This window comes from Podarcis vaucheri, assembly GCF_965113315.1.
Source record: "Podarcis vaucheri genome assembly, chromosome: 18".
Lineage (NCBI taxonomy): Eukaryota > Metazoa > Chordata > Lepidosauria > Squamata > Lacertidae > Podarcis > Podarcis vaucheri.
In genome coordinates, this window is record NC_138756.1 from 6,432,580 (window position 1) to 6,455,108 (window position 22,529).

At 48.7% G+C, this 22,529-nt stretch overlaps 1 protein-coding gene across 2 annotated transcripts; it reads right to left on the reverse strand.

The window, feature by feature from the left end:
- Nucleotides 1-1,200: 1,200 nt before the first annotated feature.
- On the reverse strand, nt 1,201-22,309 carry DAPK3 (death associated protein kinase 3). Of its 2 annotated transcripts, none has more exons than XM_082206515.1 (9): nt 22,191-22,309; nt 20,281-20,415; nt 12,016-12,376; nt 9,978-10,107; nt 9,341-9,389; nt 8,890-8,916; nt 6,864-7,016; nt 5,363-5,408; nt 1,201-3,112 (listed from the first exon to the last, which is right to left on the reverse strand). In XM_082206515.1, the coding sequence occupies exons 2-9, from the start codon at nt 20,340-20,342 to the stop codon at nt 2,570-2,572; spliced, it is 1,371 nt and encodes a 456-aa protein (XP_082062641.1). In that variant the 5' UTR covers nt 20,343-20,415; nt 22,191-22,309; the 3' UTR covers nt 1,201-2,569. The 2 variants fall into 2 exon arrangements, with proteins under 2 accessions (XP_082062641.1, XP_082062642.1); XM_082206516.1 differs by lacking the exon at nt 22,191-22,309 and adding an exon at nt 22,078-22,131.
- Nucleotides 22,310-22,529: the final 220 nt, after the last annotated feature.

Genomic DNA, 22,529 nt, shown 5'->3' on the forward strand with positions numbered 1-22,529 from the left:
GGAGGAATTAAAGAACCTCTTAACGAGGGTGAAAGTGGAGAGCGCAAAATATGGTCTGAAGCTCAACATCAAAAAGACTAAGATCATGGCCACTGGTCCCATCACCTCCTGGCAAATAGAAGGGGGAGAAATGGAGGCAGGGAGAGATTTTACTTTCTTGGGCTCCATGATCACTGCAGATGGTGACAGCAGTCACGAAATCAAGAGACGCCTGCTTCTTGGGAGGAAAGCAATGACAAACCTAGACAGCATCTTAAAAAGCAGAAACATCACCTTGCCAACAAAGGTCCGTATAGTTCAAGCTATGGTTTTCCCAGTAGTGATGTATGGAAGTGAGAGCTGGACCATAAAGAAGGCTGATCACAGAAGAATGGATGCTTTTGAATTCTGGTGCTGGAGGAGACTCTGGAGAGTCCCACGGACTGCAAGAAGATCAAACCTCTCCATTCTGAAGGAAATCTGCCCTGAGTGCTCACTGGAAGGACAGATCGTGAAGCTGAGGCTCCAAGACTTTGTCCACCTCATGAGAAGAGAAGACTCCCTGGAAAAGACCCTCCCTGATGCTGGGAAAGATGGAGGGCACAAGGAGAAGGGGACGACAGAGGACGAGATGGTGGGACAGTGCTTTCGAAGCTACAAACATAAGTCTGACCAAACTGCGGGAGGCAGTGGAAGATAGGAGGGCCTGGTGTGCTCTAGTCCATGGGGTCATGAAGAGGCGGACACGACTAAACGACTAAACAAGAACAACATGGACCATTCCTTAAGAATAGATACGTTTGATCTTCTTGCAGTCCATGGGACTCTCAAGAGTCTCCTCCAGCACCATAATTCAAAAGAATCCATTCTTCGGCGATCAGCCTTCTTTATGGTCCAGCTCTCACTTCCATAACATCACTAGCCTATTATATAAGACCTTAAAATTCTTATAACAAGTCTCTCCCCATCCCTCTCTCTACCCGCTTTGGACAGTAATGTGGGGTCTCAGGAAAAGCCACAGAGGCCTGTTCTTGTGCAAGGTAATTCTGAAGAGAGGAATGCTATCCCCACGAGTTAGCAGATAACCTCAGCCACACTTTAGAGGGCTCCAAAATAAGGTGGATGGACTCTTTCAGTACTAAGCCGTCCCCCGCTCCAATGCGCATTTTGCAGCAGTTGCATTCTGCAGAGGGTTCCAGACAAAGTGACAGTGCGCCAAGGTGGATTGATTCTTCTTTATTGGTGGCTCTGCGATGCTTCCCCAAAGCTGCACCACATGCTTGCTAAAGCACAACATCTGCAGAACGAAACGTTACAGGGTTTCAGCAGGAGGTTACAGGATGCGCCCCGGCTGGGGATGAAGCGGTGTGGCCGCCCCGAACTTTTGCAGTTACGAAACAGCGCTGAAAGCAGGACTTGTGTGTGACAGCCCCGGCAGCATCCTGAGCACAAATCATCGTAAATGTTCAATACAGAAGACACCTGGATATATCCCTGTATGTAGCCACATCAGTCCTAAGCGTGTGATTTCTTTACAATGACCACCACCACCCCTCAATTCACAGTTAATATCTGAAATTCCCAGAGCTTCGGCTGGTAAGAGAAGCTGCAACTGTTGTGACCCTAATCACCTCCTCCTAAACATGAACCCAAACCAAGAATCCCACAATTATTATTATTATTAAAAAAGCAAAGATGGCTTCTTGATACAAAGAATAATAATAGGAAAGAAAACATACCACGAGGCTACTTCAAAACGATAAAGGATAAAAGAGGCAGATCCTGGGAAAAGATTTAAAATGTTTGGATGTCCTGCCTAGGCAGATGTTTGTCACGACAAACACTGGCCTTTAGGGAAGGAAGTTCTCATAACCTACTTTTCGCTGCCCACAACCCAGAGACACCCGGATATTTGTGAAGCTCCCTCCGATATCCGGAACACAAGCCATGTGGTTTCCAAATGCAGCTTTGGTCCCAGAAAACCTGCCACGAGGCCCCTAGCAGAAACGACCCAAAGGATAATGGGGCGTCATGTTCTGCCCTGGAATGGCTGATTTAGCGAGGCAAAACCCTTCTCTTGCACATCACATCTGCACAATAATCTCCCATAATCTGGGCACCATAATCTCCCATAATCTGGGCAGCAGTCTCTCCGCACTCAGAAGCCCAGCAAGCAAACGGAAACAAGACTTTTGGGCTTCAAAGTTTGCCGTCGGAACCTCATTCGGGGGAAGAGAACACCGACGTCCTACTCTCTTCAAACCCTCGAGGAGGCCGGTACATCCTGGGGCCGAAAAAGGGCAGAACGGAAAGCCCCGGGCAAGACAGGATATTTTTAACAAGCACAAAGTTCCAGCTTCAGGCTACAAGTCCCGAGCACTCAGGGACATGCTGGGTCCCGGCAGGAGCGCTGCATCATGGGATACGTAGTCCAGGAAGCACGCCACACCAGTGATTAAATAAGGAGCCATAGGTCAAAGAGTCGTTGGGACGCTGGGCCAGGAGGCTGGGCGAGGGGGCGCAGCCCTCGAACCCACGGCCGAGACGGATCTGCTCCCGTCTCCTCACCCCGCCCCAGGAGGGGAGGGCGCTAGCGGATCCCGCAGTCCCCTTCCCCGCCCCGCAGCTTCTCCAGCTCGATGGAGCGCACCAGCTCTTGAACGAACTTCATCTCGGACGCCAGCTGTTTGGCCAGGGCCTCGTAGCGGTTCTCCAGCTTCCGGTAGCGCCTCTTCAGCCCGTTGGCGGCCAGCGAGGCGCTCCGGGCTTCCTCCTGCGCCTGGCGCTTGAGGGCCTCCGTCTTCTGCATCTCCTGCCGGATCTGCCGCAGGTCCTGGCTCACGGCTTCGTTCTCCTCCTTATACCACAGCTCCTTCTCCTCGTAGATGGAGCGCAGGGCCTCGATGTCCTCGCGGAAGGACTTCTTGCTCCGCTGAAGCTTGCGAAGACCCTCCTCGGCCGCCGCCACCTCCTCCATGACCTTGGAGAAGCGCTCAAAGTTGACGTAGGTGTTGTTGGGCGGCATGCTGGAATGGGACTTGATGGTGTACTCCTTCAGGCGGGTCGTCTTCAGGCGGCGGCGCTCGGGCTTCTTGCCGTTGTCCTCGTTGCGGACGTTCCGGCGCTTGATCACCTGCAAAGGGTCAGCGGGGAGACGCTCAGAAAAGAGGCTCGGGCAGTTGCTTCTCTTTCCCGCCCGCTGTCCCCATTCCAGGGGGTCAGTCTAGAGCAGGGGTCCCCAAACTAAGGCTCACGGGCCGGATAAGGCCCAAGGGACTCGTTTATCTGGCCCGCGGCGACCCCCGCCGCCCGCTCTTACCAGGGTTGGAGGATCACAGGAAATACCGTATTTTTCGCTCTCTAAGACGCACATTTCCCCCCTCCAAAAATTAAGGGGAAATGTGTGTACGTCTTACGGAGCAAATGCAGGCTCCTTGGCCTCAGCGATAGCAACGCGAAGCCTCCGAAGCGCAGCGGGAGCGCTCCTGCTGCGCTCCGGAGGCTTCGGGTTGCCTTCACTGAAGCCTAGAGAGCAAGAGGGGTCGGTGCGCACCAACTGCTCTCACTCTCCAGGCTTCTCTGGAGCACAGCCGGAGCTCCCGCTGCGCTCCAGAGGCTTCGGGTTCCTTTCACTGAAGGGTAGGTGCCCCTTCAGCTAAGGCACAGCGCCCCTTCAGCTAAGCGGGAAGAGAAATGGAAGGGGCTCCGTTTCTCCTGCCGCTCCGCTGAAGGGGCGCTGAGCAGAGAGGGGGAGATTATTTTTTTCTCGTTCTCCCCCTCTAAAACAAGGTGTGTCCTATGGTCAGGTGAGTCCTATAGAGTGAAAAATACGGTAAAATGTGCGCATGCACAAGCGTTATTTGCACTTAGTTCCTGTGCACCTCCGAGTCAGAGGAGGCCCATGCACATGTGCACAAGCTATTTCCGGTGCTCCTCCAACCCGGAAGTGTGCCAGAAATAGCGTGTGCGCACACATATGGGCACGCGCTCCTCCAGCATGGAGACACCGTCCCAAGGCGCAGTAAGTTTGCTGACCCCTGGTCTAGGGGACCCATAGAGTCTCTCCCCACTCAGCAACACTACCCATCCTTCTTTTAAATACCCATCTTTCTTTTAAATCTTTACACATCTATTTACTTGGGGTTTGGGCTGGGGGTTCATCAGTATGCGGACGATACCCAGCACTAGCTCTGTTTTAAATCGGAACCAGTGAAGGCAGTCAATGTCTTGTGTGAGTGTCTGGAGGCGGTTGGAGGATGGATGGCGGCTAACGGATTGAGGTTGAATCCTGATGAGACAGAAGGACTGTTTTAGGGGGACAGGGGGTGGGCAGGTGTGGAGGACTCCCTGGTCCTGAGTGGGGTAGCTGTGCCCCCCCGAAGGACCAGGTGCGCAACCTGGGAGTCATTTTGGACTCACAGCTGTCCATGGAGGCACAGGTTAATTCTGTGTCCAGGGTGGCTGTATACCAGCTCCATCTGGTACGCAGGATGAGACCCTCCCTGCCCGTGGACTGTCTTGCCAGAGTGGTTATCTCCCGCTTGGACTACTGCCATGCGCTCTATGTGCCTTGGAAGGTGACCCAGAAACTACAACTAATCCAGAATGCGGCAGCTAGACTGGGGACTGGGAGTGGCCGCCGGGACCACATAACACCAGTCCTGAAAGATCTACATTGGCTCCAAAGACGTTTCTGAGCACAATTCAAAGTGTTGGTGCTGACCTTTAAAGCCCTAAACGGCCTCGGCCCAGGAAACCTGAAGGAGCGTCTCCACCCCTATCGTTTGGCCCGGACGCTGAGGTCCAGCTCCGAGGGCCTTCTGGCGGTTCCCTCCCTGCGAGAAGTGAGGTTACAGGGAACCAGGCAGAGGGCCTTATCGTATCGTAACCTAACAAAAGGGGAGGGGAAGCATCGCGGACCCCTCCAGGACCTCTCCTCCAGTCACCTTGCAGCCCCCACTTCAAAACAAAAGACAAAGTGAGTGAGGAGGATTCTAGAATCCATTTTGAACCTCCAGGTCACAGTCAGGGTGAGCTTGGCAAGAGGAATGTGCCCTTCTTCTGCCGCCACCGCCAACCCGTGTGCTCCAGCCCCTTTCACCATCCTTCCCCCAGCAGCGCCATCTAGCAGTGAAGGCCGCTTACTGGGCGATTTCGTTTTCCAAGGTGGCAGGCAGCTCAGTCGCCGTCTCCTGAACTTGCCGGCTCCCATCTTCTCCCCAAACTGCCCTCCTCAACATCCCCTTTTTCCTCTGCTTAGTGGCTTAGATCGTAAGGCTTCGCTACCGATCTTACAAATGTGGAAGCCCACCTGGTTCAAGAGCGGGTGAGAAAAATAGCTTAGGAACCGCAAGCCAACATTCTGAAACATCTCGGTTTTTACCTTAATCCATGGATGCTCCAGGCTCTGGTCGATTGTCATCCGCTTCCTGAAACAGAACGAAGAGCAGAGGTCAGTTAATAATAATAATAATAATAATAATAATAATAATAATAATAATAATAAATTATTTATACTCCGCCCTCCCCGGCCAGCGGCAGGCTCAGGGCGGCTAACAACAGTAAAATTACGGTAAAAACATAAGGGGGAGGGGATACCACTTTAAAATACAGGTTAAAATCCAATTTAAAATGCAGTTCTGAATTCACTCCACCACTATCTCAACAATAAAACGTCATCGTTTGACTTCCAACGCTTCCATCGAGTGAATTTGGAGGGAGTTCTTCCAATTTTTCTTCTTTTTGCAATTTTCCTTTTTCCTTTTCTCATTTTTGTTCTTTTTTTAAAAATGTGTGTGCTTATCTGAAAAAAATATGTATGTATGTATTTTGCCTGTATTTTGTAGTAATTACGTTCAATGAAATTTAATATTTATATTAATAAAATAAAATAAAATAAAATGCAGTTCTGTTGGGGAAATCATTAGCGCTGTGGAGTTGGGCCTGAGGGTCACCTGGCTTTTGCAACTAAGCAGTTCTGTTATTCTAACCCCCTTGCAATGCGGGAATCATAGCGGAAGAATCCCTGGCAGATGGCCAGCAACTTCTGCTTCAAAGGAGAGCCCAGCACCTTCCACGGAAGTCCATTCCACTCTCGGACAGCTCTTGCCTTCAGAAAGTTCTTCCTGCCGTTTAGTCAGAATCTCATCCTTTCCACGGAGGCGCAGGTTACAGCAACAGCCAAGGCGACATTTTTCCACCTTCGCCGCTTTCCCGCCCCGACCTGTAGCTCAGCTATCTGCCAATCTCCCATTCCCACCACCCTTCTGTGTAATACCCCTCCCCACCTTCTCTCTATATAGAAGGATCTGGCAACTTCTGTTTCAGTGTATCTGAAGAAGTGTGCATGCACACGAAAGCTCATACCAGGAACTAACTTAGTTGGTCTTTAAGGTGCTACTGGAAGGAATTTTTTCATTTTGACTATGGCAGACCAACACGGCTACCTATCTGTAACTGAAACTTTTAGAAGACATCTAAAGGCAGCCCTGTTTAGGGAAGCTTTTAATGTTTAATAGGTTCTTGTATTTTAGTGTTTTGTTGGAAGCCGCGCAGCGTGGCTGGGGGGACGCAGAAAGATGGGCGGGGTATAAATAATAAATTATTGTTGTTGTTATTACTATTATTATGCCAAAGCTTGCGCCGAGCGCATTAGCGTCGCGCTGAGAGAGACCGAGCTACGAATCACGAGGTTCCGCGTTCAAATCTCACCACTGCCATGAACTTTGAGGGGGTTGAGGGCAGGCTACGTGCAGCGATGGCCAAATGTGGCCCTCCAGCTGTTTGGGGACTACAACTCCCATCATCCCTAGCTAACAGGTCAGGGATGATGGGAACTGTAGTCCCAAAACAGACACCCATAACCCATCACCCGCGTTTCGTACTTGGGATCCTTGACGAGCAGCCGCCGAATGAAGTCCTTCGCCAGTTCGCTGGTGTTGCTAAAGTACTCCTCGTCAAAGTCATAGTTGACAGCAGAAATGTTGGTCAAAGTTTCCTGCTTCGTTTCGCCCAGGAACGGAGAAGCGCCACTTAAGCTGCGAGGGCGAAAGGATAAAAAAGGAAGAAAAAACGGCTTTATTTAGGCCTTTTGTAACAACTAACCAAACAAATTAAACCAGGCGTGTCCAAAGCCTGTTTCAGGGGCCTAATCCAGTCCATTTAATCCAATCCCCATGGCAGTATATGTCCTGGGGGTAAAATCCTAAAAAAAGCTCAGCAAAACTTCAATCCTAAAAAAAAAAAACCAGCTCATCAACTTTGGGGTAAAATTGTAAAAAGAGCTCAACAACTTTGGTCGGCCCTCACGCGTATTCACTTCCTCAAATCTGGCCCTCTTTGGAAAAAGCTGGGGCACCCCTGATTTAAACCATCAATAAAAAATCCACAGATTTTCTTTGTAAAAAAAAAAAAAAAAATTTAAAGCAGGAATCCAAGTCGACGAAGAACATAACATACTCTGGAATCAAAAGCTAGCAAAAGTCTGGGAGGGTTAAGTACATGAGGAGGTAGAATTGTAGAGTTGCAAGGGGCTCCCCAAAGGTCCTCTAGACCAACCCCCTGCCAGGCAGGGAGCACGGATAAAGCATCCCTGACAAGGGGCCAGCCAACGTCTCTTTAAAAAGATCCGATGGAAAAAACACTATCCACCAGCAGGATTCGAACACATGAGCACTCTCCCCTCCCATCCAGATGGCTCCTGTTATGTCTCTATGATCTTTACGGTATCCGCTGCTCTCGGCCCCCAGGCTTGTGTGACCCCAAAGCAAGCTGCCCTTCAACCACCAGAAGGGCAGCTATGGCTTCCTGGCTGGGCTAAGATCTCCACCCACCGTGAACCCGAGTTACTGAAGCCACCAGCATGCGCTAAGTGCCGGACATAAAAGGTAAAGGGACCCCTGACCATTAGGTCCAGTCGTGGCCGACTCTGGAGTTGCGGCGCTCATCTCGCTTTACTGGCTGAGGGAGCCGGCATACAGCTTCCGGGTCATGTGGCCAGCAGGACTAAGCCGCTTCTGGCGAAGCAGAGCAGTGCACGGAAACGCTGTTTACCTTCCCGCCGGAGCGGTACCTATTTATCTACTTGCACATGACGTGCTTTCAAACTGCTAGGATGGCAGGAGCAGGGACTGAGCAATGGGAGCTCACTCCGTCGCGGGGATTCGAACCGCCGACCTTCTGATCGGCAAGCCCAAGAGGCTCTGTGCTTTAACCCACAGCGCCACCTGCGTCCCAAGTGCCGGACCTAGGGGGGGGGTGAAAAACCCAAAACAGCAAGCTAAGCCCCCTCTTCCCCAAAGGCGCTGCACTACTCAACATGCAACCCTTCTGGAGAAGCACAGAATTGTCAAATTGGAAGGGACAGTGGGAGTCATCAATAATAATAATAATAATAATAATAATAATAATAATAATTTATTAATTGTACCCCACCCATCTGGCTGGGTCTCCCCAGCCACTCTGGGCGGCTTCCAACAAAGATTAAAAATACGTTAAAATGTCACACATTAAAAACTTCCCTGAACGGGGCTGCCTTCAGAAAGTCTTCTAAAAGTCAGGTAGTTGTTTATTTCCTTGACATCCGATGGGAGGGAGCCACTACCGAGAAGGCCCTCTGCCTGGTTCCCTGTAACCTCACTTCTCTCAGTGAGGGAACAGCCAGAAGGCCCTCAGCGCTGGACCTCAGCGTCTGGGCAGAACAATGGGGGTGGAGACGCTCCTTCAGGTTTCCTGGGCCAAGGCTGTTAGGGCTTTAATGGGCCCCCTGCAATGAAAGAATCTTTCGCCCCACGTGGGACTCGAACCCCAAACCCTGAGGTTAAGAGCCCCACGCTCTACCGGCGGAGCTATGCTTGTTCTCCGAGCATAGGGCTCGACTTTGCGCAAGGTGTTTTGTTTTGAAATACTCACAGGATATAGGTGATGACGCCGATGCTCCTGGAACGAAGGAAGGGAAAGGAAAAGGAGACGATCAACGTACTAGCATCGAAATGTCCCAAAAGACACAGAAACGTGGGGTGGGAGATCTGCAATCCCCCCCCCCCAAAAAATGCTGCTGGACTCAGCCCTAGACAATGTTAGGGATGACGGGCATTTGAGGTGCTTTCGAACTGCTAGGTTTGCAGGAGCAGGGACCGAGCAATGGGAGCTCACCCCGTCGCAGGGATTCGAACCGCCGACCATCTGATCGGCAAGTCCTAGGCTCTGTGGTTTAACCCACAGCGCCACCCGCGTCCCATCACAGCGAAGTTACTGTGCATTAAATAATAATAATAATAATAATGATGATGATGATAATAATAATAATAATAATAAGGCATTAAATTCCACAAGAAATCTAAGCCAAGCTTATTTTACTCACCACATATCAGCCTCCAGGCCCAAAGGTTCGTAGTTGACAATTTCTGGAGCTTTGGAGAGAGTGATGAGAAAAAAATAAGCGTTTCTGGGACAGAGAACCACAACCAACCAGGATGTGTGCATCTGCCTCTCAAATACTTTGTGGCTCCGGATACATGGGAGATAGGTAAAGGTTAAGGTAAAGGACTCCTGGATGGTTCAGTCCAGTCCAAGGCGACTCTGGGGTTGTGACGCTCATCTTGCTTTCAGGCTGAGGGAGCCAGCATTCGTCCACAGACAGCTTTCCTGGTCATGTGGCCAGCAGGACTAAACCGCTTCTGGCGCAACGGGACACCGTGACGGAAACCAGAGCGCACGGAAAGGCCGTTTACCTTCCTGCCGGAGTGGTACCTATTTATCTACTTGCGCTGGTGTGCTTTCAAACTGCTAGGTTGGCAGGAGCAGGGACCGAGCAACGGGAGCTCACTCCATCGCGGGAATTCGAACCGCTGACCTTCCGACTGGCAAGCCCAAGAGGCTCAGTGGTTTAGACCATCCTCTCCTCTCCAGGCTGAGGTTTTCTCCTGCTTGCTCGCCCCTCGCCCATCAACCACCCCAGTCCATTGCACTCCCCCAACATCCTGCTCTCACACACATACCTACAAACTCAGGAGTGCCAAAGATGTTTTTGAACTCGTTCCCTGCTTCAATCTTGTGGGCAATGCCAAAGTCAATCAGCTTGATGCGAGGGCTTGGGACGTTCTTATCAAGGAGCATGATGTTTTCAGGCTGGGAGGGGGAAACGTTGAGAGAACACATGAGAACCAAGTCTCTGCCGCCAGAGGATCAGGGTAATGTTGTTTTTATTATTCACAAGCTGCTCATCTGACCGAGTTTGCCCCCTGCCACTCTGGGCAGCTTCCAACAGAATATTAAAAAACAAAACGTCTAATAATAATAATAATAATAATAATAATAATAATAATTTATTATTTGTACCCCGCCCATCTGGCTGGGTTTCCCCAGCCACTCTGGGCGGCTTCCAACAAAGACCAAAAATACACTAAAATGTCACACATTAAAAACTTCCCCGAACAGGGCTGCCTTCAGATGTCTTCTGAATGTCAGGTAGTTGTTTATCTCCTTTACATCTGGTGGGAGGGCGTTCCACAGGGCGGGCGCCACCACCGAGAAGGCCCTCTGCCTGGTTCCCTGTAACTTTGCTTCTCGCAGGGAGGGAACTGCCAGAAGGCCCTCGGAGCTGGACCTCAGTGTCCGGGCTGGACAATGGGTGTGGAGATGCTCCTTAAGGTGTACTGGGATGAGGCCATTTAGGGCTTTCAAGGTCAGCACCAACACTTTGAATTGTGCTCGGAAACGTACTGGGAGCCAATGTAGATCTTTGAAGAGTGATGTTATGTGGTCTCGGCGGCCGCTCCCAGTCACCAGTCTAGCTGCCGCATTCTGGATCAGTTGTAGTTTCCGGGTCACCTTCAAAGGTAGCCCCACATACAGCACATTGCAGTAGTTCAAGCGGGAGATAACCAGAGCATGCGCCACTCTGGCAAGATAGTCCGCGGGAAGGTAGGGTCTCAGTCTACGTACCAGATGGAGCTGGTACGAAATGTTAAGAACAACCCAATATAGGGCTGCCTTCAGATGTCTTCTAATGGTTGTACAGTGGTACCTCGAGTTTAGTACTTCATTCGTTCCGGATGTCCGTTATTAACCTGAAACTGTTCTTAACCGGAAGCACCACTTTAGCTAATGGGGCCTCCCACTGCTGCCGCCATGCAATTTCTGTTCTCATCCTGAAGCAAAGTTCTTAACCTGAGGTACTATTTCTGGGTTAACAGAGTCTGTAACCTGAAGTGTATGTAACCTGAAGTGTATGTAACCCGAGGCACCACTGTATGCTTACTTGACATCTGATGGGAGGGCGCCACCACCGAGAAGGCCCTCTGCCTGGTTCCCTGCAACCTCACTTCTCTCAGTGAAGGAACTGCCAGAAGGCCCTTGGAGCTGGACCTCAATAACGCTCCTTCAGGTATTCAGAGCCAAGGCTGTTTCCGGCCTTAAAGATCATCACCAAAACTTTGAATTGCGCTCGGAAATGTACTGGGAGTCAACATAAATTCTTCAGGACCAGTGTTATATGCTCCTGGTGGCCGCTCCCAGTCACCAACCTAGGACCCACATACCTACGGGACCACCTCTCCTGGTATGCCCCGTGGTGGACCTTAAGATCCACAAATAACACCACTTTGGAGGTCCTGAGCCTCAAGTAGGTTAGACTGGTCTCAACTAGGGCCAGGGCCTTTTCAGTACTGGCCCCGACTTGGTGGAACGCTCTGTCCCAAGAGACTAGGGCCCTGCGGGACTTGACATCTTTCCGCAGGGCCTGCAAGACAGAGCTGTTCCGCCTGGCCTTTGGTTTGGACTCCGTCTGACCCTTACATTCTCCTCTCCCCTTATGGTCTTGATTCATCAGCTACTTTAAAATGAGGCTGCATTTTAAACTGCATTTTAACCTGTATTTTAAATTGGTTTCCCCCCCTTTTCCTCCCCCCCCTTTCCCCCCTATAATGTTTTTACTGTGATTTTATTGGTGTTAGTCGCCCTGAGCCCAGCTCTGGCCAGGGAGGGCGGGGTATAAATAAAATTTATTCTTATTATATTGTGTGAGCAGGATCTCACCTTGAGGTCAAAGTGGGCAATGTGTTTGGAGTGGAGGTAGTGGACGCCGTCCAAAATCTGCTTGAGGAACTGCGTGGCCTCCTCCTCGGTCAGCGACTCCTTTTCGGCCAGGAAATCGAAGAGCTCTCCGCCGGAGACCAGCTCCAGGATCAACACCACGTCCGTCTTGTTCTCGAAGATGTCGTGCAGTGTGATGATGTTGGGGTGCTGGATCTCGCGCAGGATGTCGACCTCCCGCTCGATCTCCTCGCGGCTCACCCCGCGGCGGCTGGAGGACAGGCGGCGCTTCTTGATGAACTTGGCCGCGTATTCCAGGCCGCTCTTCTTCTCGCGGCACTTGCGCACGATCGCAAACTGGCCGCTGAGAGGGAGAGAGAGGGACGGAAAACGTTCACTTGCAGTCATACCTCGGGTTACAGACGCTTCAGGTTGCGTTTTTCGGGTTGCGGACGCCGAAACCCGGAAGTATGGGTAACATCCGGGTTTCGACGGTCGCGCATGCGCAGAAGCGCCAAATCGCACTTTGCGTATGCGCAGAAACGCCAAATAACAACCCACACGGGTTGCGAAAGCTGTGGGTTGCGAACGTGCATCCCGCACGGATCACGTTCGCGACCCGAGCGTCCACTGTATATTATTTTTATTTTAAATTTTGCTTATGCCGTTCATTTTTATACATTTCACTAATTTTACAGTCCTTTTGACATTTCAAATCTTGACTTCCTTCCCCTTTTTCTGAGACTCCTATTTCAGACACCGCACATCATTCCTCTGTGTAAAGTAAAGGTAAAGGGACCCCTGACCATTAGGTCCAGTCGTGAACGACTCTGGGGTTGCGGCGCTCATCTCGCTTTATTGGCCAAGGGAGCCGGCATACAGCTTCCGGGTCATGCGACCAGCAGGACTACGCCGCTTCTGGCGAACCAGAGCAGTGCACGGAAATGCCGTTTACCTTCCCGCCAGAGTGGTACCTATTTATCTACTTGCACTTTGACATGCTTTCGAACTGCTAGGTTGGCAGGAGCAGGGACCGAGCAACGGGAGCTCACCCCGTCGTGGGGATTCGAACTGCCGACCTTCTGATCTGCAAGCCCTAGGCTCTGTGGTTTAACACACAGCGCCACCCGCATCCTAAACATTTCCTACTCTGAACCGGGGAGCTTCACTCCCAAACAAATCCAGCTTCACTGGGCAATATATTGGTCATAATATAGACACAGAAGCGTGGGAACAATTGTGGAATACGGATATAAAATTTACAGCATGTTACAGTTTAAGAGAAAATTACATGAAAATGATATATCGTTGGGATCTAACACCAAGTCAACTGGCAAAAATGTATAAATCTAAATCAAACAAATGTTGGAAATGTCAAGGGAAAAGGTTCTTTTTAATCATATGTGGTGGTCTTGTAGTAAGGTTAAGGCTTACTGGGAATTGAAAAGAATGTTCAAAATAACCTTTGTAAAAAAAACAACAGAAACTTTTCTTTTGGGAATTGTAGGGACAGAACTACCTAAATTGTATGGTAATTTATTTATGTATGCTACTACAGCAGCAAGAATGCTACTTGCCCAAAAGTGGAAAGAAGAAGCAGCCCCAACAAAGGAATAATGGATACAAAAATCTTATGGAATATGCAGAAATGGCAAAACTTACCGGAAGAATGAGAAAGCAAGATAAGATAACAAACTTTTAATAAAAGAATGGAAATGGTTTATTGAATATTTACAGATAAATTGCAAACAGATAAAAACATTGTCAGGGTTTTTGTAACAACCTGCAGCTTCAGAAGACTATATATTTAAAGCGAATAAGTAAATGAATTTGGACATGCAGAAGATAATAAGAAATAAATTTAAGGAACCGCAGAAAGAGGGGGAAGGAAGTCAAACTTCGAAATGTGAGATTGATTGTAAAACTAACGAAATGTATAAACTTGTTCCAGGTAGCGTGGCCAATGGCAAGGCATGATGGGAGTTGTAGTTCACCAACACCTGGGGGGGCAGGTGTGGAGGACTCCCTGGTCCTGAATGGGGTAACTGTGCCCCCGAAGGACCAGGTGCGCAGCCTGGGAGTCATTCTGGACTCACAGCTGTTCATGGAGGCAAAGGTCAAATCTGTGTCCCAGGCAGCTGTTTACCAGCTCCATCTGATAGGCAGGATGAGACCCTCCCTGCCCGCAGACTGTCTCGCCAGAGTGGTGCATGCTCTGGTTATCTCCTACTTGGACTACTGCAATGCACTCTACGTGGGGCTACCTTTGAAAGTGACCCGGAAACTACAACTAATCCAGAACGCGGCAGCCAGACTGGTGACTGGGAGCGGCCACCGAGACCATATAAACCGGTTTTGAAAGACCTGCATTGGCTCCCAGTACGTTTCCAAGCACAATTCAAAGTGTTGGTGCTGGCCTTGAAAGCCCTAAATGGCCTCAAAGGCCCAGTATCCCTGAAGGAGCGTCTCCACCTCCATCGTTCTGCCCGGACACTGAGGTCCAGCGCCGAGGGCCTTCTGGCGGTTCCCTCCCCGCGAGAAGCCAAGTTACAGGGAACCAGGCAGAGGGCCTTCTCGGTGGTGGCACCCGCCCTGTGGAACGCCCTCCCACCAGATGTCAAAGAGAACAACAACTACCAGACTTTTAGAAGACATCTGAAGGCAGCCCTGTTCAGGGAAGCTTTTAATGTTTGATGTATTACAGTATTTTAATATTTTTTGGGAAGCCGCCCAGAGCGGCTGGGGAAGCCCAGCCAGACGGGCAGGGTATAAATAAATTATTATTATTATTATTATTATTATTATTATTATTATTATTATTATTCCACAAAATGTTTCTATGAAGCCAGGCAGGAGGACTAGGACCATGAAACTGAAGGAGATATTTTGCAGAAAGGGGGTATTTGTGGATTTCCCCGTGCTCCAAAGCGGACCCAGTTAGCACAAGGCACATTCCTGACGCTCCCGTTGTAGCCTTATGAGGCTTTGCCCTCGGGTGGGGAAAAATATTGCGCCTGGGAAAGGGAATTGGGAGTCGACAGACACTCAAGGAATAGTTTCAGAGAAAAGGCTTTTATTTCTACCATCCATGAACTGGTAGAAGGAGCAAGTGTGATAAGTCACAAAAAGCATGCACGGGTTCACAGTCATGTGCACAGAGCATATATACCCCTTTCTAGTTCCCTCCTCCTTTCTCCTCCCTCAGGAGTCCTGCCCCATGTTGAGGTTCCTGAGCATGTACAGAAAGCTGTCTTGGGACTATTACGGACTCTTGGCAGGAAAGGGGGTTGAGGGGGTTTTCAGAGTGTTCCCGCTGTTTCATTCTTGAGCTTTGGCATGTGAAATATACTCAGAGTCGCAAAGTGATTTCATGCTCTTTATTCAGCTCATAGTGGTGAGGAGGAATGAATGAATGTCCCCTCAAAGTATCTGCTTTATATACATTATTTACACAATGGGCTGCACATGATTGGTTAATTCTGGAATTCTACTGTAAGCCAATCAGGTTGTGGATTCACTTATATCTGGAGCATGATTGGGTGGTTCCTGCCAACCAATCATACTGCTGCATTGTTCTTGAACCAATCAGACTGCTGCATTCTGAATCCTATTGTTCTAGGACCAATCAGACTGCTGCGATTTGGATCCTATTGTTCTAGGACCAATCAGACTGCTGCAGTTTGGATCCTATTCAACTCAGTACATAACAGCATGGTTCCCGGAGAGAAAGCAAGTTGCAATGTGGTTCTGAGAACGGCCTGAGAAGACAATGGGCTCTGTTCTCTACCTTCTTGCAATCTTTTTAGTTACAGCAAGCGGAATGTTTCTGATGCTTAGCTGCTGAGAAAATGATTTTGAAAAGTTTTGAGAAGCTTTGAGCCTGCTTTGGTGGGGGGGTGACTTAGGTGAGGTCACCTGTCCTCACCTTCCTTCACCGTCTGCCCCTGCAAAGAAGCACTTCCTGGTTTTTGTGAGCGTGAAAAAGCTGGGCGAAATCTACACTAGTTGCTAAAAGAGGAGAAAATGTCCGTCACACGCGCATATTGTTTCACAAATTCTGGAGTCTTTCCATAGAAGGAAAGGCCTACGGAGGAAGAGAAACCTCTTTGCACTCTGTTTTAATAAAGCCGCAGGCACGGGACATCAAAATGCAGCTATTTACATTTTTCAAAGGTGAGATCACACAGCAAGCTAGCTTTCCATATACGGTTGCCGCTGCAAAAAGAAAACGACAAGGAAGCAGAACGAAAGCGACTGGACCTGTTTTATTTCTGCTGGCCATCAGCAAAAATTCATCCGGACGGAGAGCAATGAGGCTGGCGGACGGGGGGGAGAGAACAAAGAGATTTAGCACACAAGGTTTTCTTTTAAAAAAGGAAAAATAAGTGGACTGGCTTTGGTTTCTCAGTTCACAGTTCACCATCATGTCCAAAAAAGGGGGGGGGGGTTGATTTAATTGGGATCTCAAATAGGGCTTTCATATTCCCCAAAGCGAAAATCTGGACAAAGTTGCGGGGTTATTTTTTAAATTTTTTTGGGGGGGGGAACGACGACGAAATTGTTGAGCCTTTTTTAGGGAAAATATCTCAAATAAAATTTAAGATTTTGGGGGATTTTTTTATAAGCATTTTTTATTTCTTGGGGGATTTTAAAAAAAATTCTTGTCAAGAGAAATTTGCAGCCAGAAAATTATCATTTTGTGAGATTCTTGTGACTTTCCCCAACATCCCCTAACATGGGTCCTTATTACAATAATTAAGACTACATATCAATACGTTCTCCGCTATTTTGATTTGTCCAAATGGTCCACAACCTTCGTTACTTTACAAGTGATTCTTATAGCCCAGCTAAAGTTTTGATTTGCTTACAATGGTCTCCTATTTAAATTATAAAATTTTCCCGTTCCTTTTTATAGTCCTTGTCTTCTTAGTTAGGATTTCTTTTTTACAGTTATATAAAAAAAAGACTGATTTGGTAATACTTAGAGATAAAAATTGGTAATACTATCAGAAATATGTAGACCAATAACTATGAAATGATTGTGAGGTTTAATAAGTTAACTGTTTATATTTGGGCAACTTTTCTTCTGTGCTTTATCGGAAGGAGAAAAATAATCATAACAATTTAAACAATTTATTTTAACTAAAACAATAACGTTATAGCATATGTATCCATGTTTGTTAACTGATGTGGTTAAATAATTTAAAAAAAATAAACTTAGACTGAGTTTTAGCACACATGAAAAACAAATCCTTATTTCCTGATGGTCTATAATGTAACTTAAATAGAAAATCACCTTTAGATAGATTTTTCCTCCGAAACAATTTTATTTTAAAAATCCAATTTATTTTTTAAAAGAAAATCGATTTAAATAAAAGAAATCCAATTTAAATTTTAAAAAATCCAATTTAAATTAAAAAATCATTTTTAAAAAAAAATCATTGATTTTTATATTAGAATCATAGGGTTGGAAGAGACCACAAGGGCCATCGAGTATTCACTGTGGCGGGATTTACGTCCACAAAAACAAGCATACAATAAGGCTGCCCTACGGCTACCAAAGAGGTGACAGTGTTGCAAAGGTCTGGGGCCGAATCCTGTGTACAGTGGTGCCTCGCAAGACGAAAAGAATTCGTTCCGCGAGTCTTTTCGTCTTGCGATGTTTTTCGTCTTGCGAAGCACGGTCCGTCGCAACTGCGCCTCTTCAAGCGGCTTTTTTTTAAAAAGCGCAAGACGTTTTCGTCTTGCGAAGCAAGCCCATAGGGAAATTCGTCTAGCGAAGCAACGCAAAAACGGAAAACCCTTTCGTCTAGCGAGTTTTTCATCTTGCGAGGCATTCGTCTTGCGGGGCACCACTGTATATCGTCAGATCAGGGTGAGGCCCCGCAATATTGGGCAAGGATCTCGCATCACCCCCTGAAACCAAAGTTGCGACACACCCGTGGATTCTGAGTTCGGGATATGGGCGAGATCCTTGCGACACCCTCACTTCCTTTTCCCAGGCTTGGGGGGGGGGGGACGAGAAATGCCTCAAATCTGCTGGCCAGACTGGAATTACTCAAGACAGGAAATGTCCCTGAAATAATTTGTGCAGCTGACGCACAAGTCAAGAATGCAGAAACGCCGCAAGCGATGCTCCAGGGCGATCTGAAATTCTAGTGTGAAGTCAGAACTCGCTTGTGCGAGGCAAGCACACAGGATGTAAACACAAATAAATAGCCGAAAAATCGAACCAGGGTCTGAAGTTTTAAGCCCTAGAATGGCAACAGCCTCCTAGGCTGCCAGTCCCTTGGGTCCTGAAGGTTTCCTCTATTCTCCACAATTTTTATTATCTTTTGTTATACCTTTTAGAATATTCATTTAAAGAACCTTACGATATCAACGGGACGCGGGTGGCGCTGTGGGTTAAACCACAGAGCCTAGGACTTGCCGATCGGAAGGTCGGCGGTTCGAATCCCCGCGACGGGGTGAGCTCCCGTTGCTCGGTCCCTGCTCCTGCCAACCTAGCAGTTTGAAAGCATGTCAAAGTGCAAGTAGATAAATAGGTACTGCTCAGGCGGGAAGGTAAACAGCGATTCCGTGCGCTGCTCTGGTTCGCCAGAAGCGGCTTAGTCATGCTGGCCACATGACCCAGAAGCTGTACACCGGCTCCCTGGGCCAATAAAGCGAGATGAGCGCCGCAACCCCAGAGTCGGCCACGACTGGGCCTAATGGTCAGGGGTCCCTTTACCTTTACCTTTTAAGATATCAACAACTATCCCTTCTTCTCTTTCCATGGTTCACTTTGCATAACATAAATCCCTGCGTATTTTACAAAAGCCACGCCATTCCGTATTCCATTACTGCATCCATCAAAACTGATTTACACGGCTGAATTTATCTTAATGCTGCCCACATTTTCAAATAAACACAATTTCCCCCCATATATTCAATAAACGCTTTCCAATCTTCTCTAAACGTATGTTCTTCTTATTCTCTCACTCTGTATCAGGGGTCAGCAAACTTTTTCAGCAGAGGGCCGGTCCACTGTCCTTCAGACCTTGTGGGGGGCCGGACTATATTAAAGAAATGAACCAATTCCTATGCCCCACAAATAACCCAGAGATGCATTTTAAATAAAAGGACACATTCTACTCATGTAAAAACACACTGATTCATGGGCCGGATTTAGAAGGCGATTGGGCCGCATCCGGTCCCCGGGACTTAGTTTGCCTACCCATGTTCTATATATTAAGTCTGCAAGCTGCGCATATTCTGTCAGCTTAAATTGCATTCCTCTTTAGTTGGGACCTCGCTCGTTTTCCATTTTGGGGCTAACAAAACACGGGCTGCAATAATAGCATACATAAATAACCTTTTTTGACACCTGAGAATACCCTTCTGAATTATCCCCAACGAAAAGGACTCTGTTGTTGTTGTTTTTTGAAAAAGTACTTTTAAACATTTTTTCCCCAATTCATTACGAATTATTTCCCAATACTCTTTTACAAGCCAGTCCATTCTGTTATGGCGTCTCCGAGCTCTTTGCAAAAAGGCACTTTGAACTAACCTGAACCAACAAAAGCTACAGGCTGTTTATCAACGTCGCTTCGCTAAGGTTTCCAAGGGAGAAGTTGGAATTGTCCATGGGAGTTTTGGGATATCATCACGAATTGATCAGCAATAACTTTAAAATAACTTACACCAGCGCACACACAAACGATCACACCTTGTTTCCTATAAATTCACCATTGGGGAACACACATATTCTTGGAGATTTCTTGCCTTTTTATTGCTGGTAGTTGTCGACCCTGAGGTCCAGCTCCGAGGGCCTTCTGGCGGTTCCCTCGCTGCGAGAAGCCAAGTTACAGGGAACCAGGCAAAAGGCCTTCTCGGTAGTGGCACCCACCCTCCCACCAGATCTCAAAGAGAAAAATAACTACCAAACTTTTAGAAGACATCTGAAGGCAGCCCTGTTTAGGGAAGCTTTTAATGTTTAATAGGTTATTGTATTTTAGTGTTTTGCTGGAAGCCGCCCAGAGTGGCTGGGGAAACCCAGCGAGATGGGTGGGGTATAAATAATAAATTATTATTATATTATTATTATTAACTAGGCTGCTCCTCCTTCGTTCCACATTCCTGCCTAATTACCTCCTCCTGTCTCTCCATGCTCTCTCCCTCTGTTAGCAATGGGACGCAGCTGACACTTTATTATTATTATTATTTCTCTCTCACAAACACAGACAAAACATGCAAGCATTTGCACAACAAAGTACTCAGCCAGCTCACCTGCCCAGTTCTTCCTCCATCTCGTAGTAATCCTCCACATTTTCTTGGCGGAAAGTGGACATGGCTTCCTCTGCCCTGCCCCCCGGGAAAAGCAGCCGTCACCAAATTTCCAGACTGCCCGGCGCTGGATCAATGCTAAAGGAAGAGGAAGGATAAAGATCAGTCAAATGTTCCTGCAACGGAGGAAAGGAAAGTGACTGGGAGTGACCGCCGAGACCATATAACACCAGTCCTGAAAGATCTTCATCCGCTCCCAGTACGTTTCCGAGCACAATTCAAAGTGTTGGTGCTGACCTTGAAAGCCCTAAATGGCCCAGTATACCTGAAGGAGCGTCTCCACCCCCATCGTTCTGCCCGGACACTGAGGTCCAGCGCCGAGGGCCTTCTGCCGGTTCCCTCCCTGCGAGAAGTGAGGCTACAGGGAACCAGGAAGAGGGCCTTCTTGGTGGTGGCGCCCGCCCTGTGGAACGCCCTCCCATCAGATGTCAAGGAAATAAACAACTAGTTTACTTTTAAAAAGACAACTGAAGGCAGCCCTCTTTAGGGAAGATTTTAATATCTGTTGAATCGTTGTATTTTAATATTCTGCTCAAAGCCGCCCAGGGAAGTTTTTAATGTCTGATGCTGTCTTGTTTTTAATATTCGGTTGGAAGCCGCCCTGAGGGGCCGGGGAAACCCAGACAGATGGGCGGGGTATAAATAACAAATTATTATTATTATTATTATTATTATTATTATTATTATTATTAAAGGAACAACCACTGTAAAATCACACATCATCATCATTATTATTATTATTATTATTCCCTGTCTTTTTCCAGTGACAGGAACTCAAGGCGGCTTCCTTCAGAGACTCCTTTCTCGCCTGCAGCTCCCCCATCCCTAGAGATCCCAGCCATTAACTGCAGCCTCCACCCCCCAACCTTCCTTCCTCCACCCCCCAAAAGAATCCCAGCTTCATTCACACACACAGCAGTTGCCTCCCAGACCCACAGACCCCGCTGCACCCTATCTTTCCAAAAGTGGCGGCCCTGCGACTTAACCCCATATCAAAAGCAGCCCCACAACTTAACCCCTTCCTTCCCATCAAAAGCAGCCCCATGACTTAACCCCTTCCCTCCCATCAAAAGCAGCCCCACGACTTAACCCCTTCCCTCCCATCAGAAGCATCACGACTTAACCCCTTCCCTCCCATCAAAAGCAGCCCCACAACATCAAAAGCAGCACCCCCCCACGACTTAACCCCTTCCCTCCCATCAAAAGCAGCCCCACAACATCAAAAGCAGCACCCCCCCCACGACTTAACCCCTTCCCTCCCATCAAAAGCAGCCCCACAACATCAAAAGCAGCACCCCCCACGACTTAACCCCTCCCCTCCCATCAAAAGCAGCCCAACCTCAAAATGTAACCCCTTCCCTCCCATCAAGTGCCCCCCCCACGACTTAACGTCAAAAGCACCCCCCACAACTTAACCCCTTCCCTCCTGGCTCAAACCACCACCACCCTCCCGGCAGCCGTTTCTTAGAACCACAGAAGTGCAGAGCTGGAAGGGACCCGCCAGGGTCATCTAGTCCAGCCCCACATTTCCTCCCCACCCACCCCTAAGGTGATGGGGGACCCCAACCCTATATTTCTGGAAACTCCCCCCTCCTCCTTCCCTGCCTCCCTAACAAAGCCTTTCCCCACGAGCAACCCCCCACGAGCCCCAGCCTCAAACCCCTGGGGTCTCAGAGCCCCACATATCTGCCCCCCGCCCCCTTTTCGCTAAATCTAGGGCGCCCCCCCAAACAAAAGCACCTCTTTCGCGATTTCCACTTCCAAACCCATATTTAATAGCATCAAAAAGCAAAATATCCTCCTGCAAACGAGCGCAGCCTCCCCCCCAACCCCCCCCACACCCCACCGCCCACCTTAGGAGGGCGAGAGCGCGCCCGGAAGGCGAGGAAGGCGCGTCCCCGAGAGAGACAGCGAGAGACAAGGCGCCGCCGCGTCCGCCCGCATTCCAACACTGGCCGCAGCGGCTCTCCCCATTGGCTAAAGCGCGGAGGTGACGTCACAGTCCCGGGCTCCGGCGCCTCCCCCGCATCCCCGGGCAGGCGGTGACGTCATTCATTCAGCCAGCAAGGCAAACAGCCCGGCCTATCAGGGGCGGAGCAGCAGCAGCAGCAGCAAACTCCTTGCAGATTTGGCTTTTCTGCTGCATGCAAGTTCTTAAAGAAATGGGAGTGCCTGATCATAGAATCCTAGAG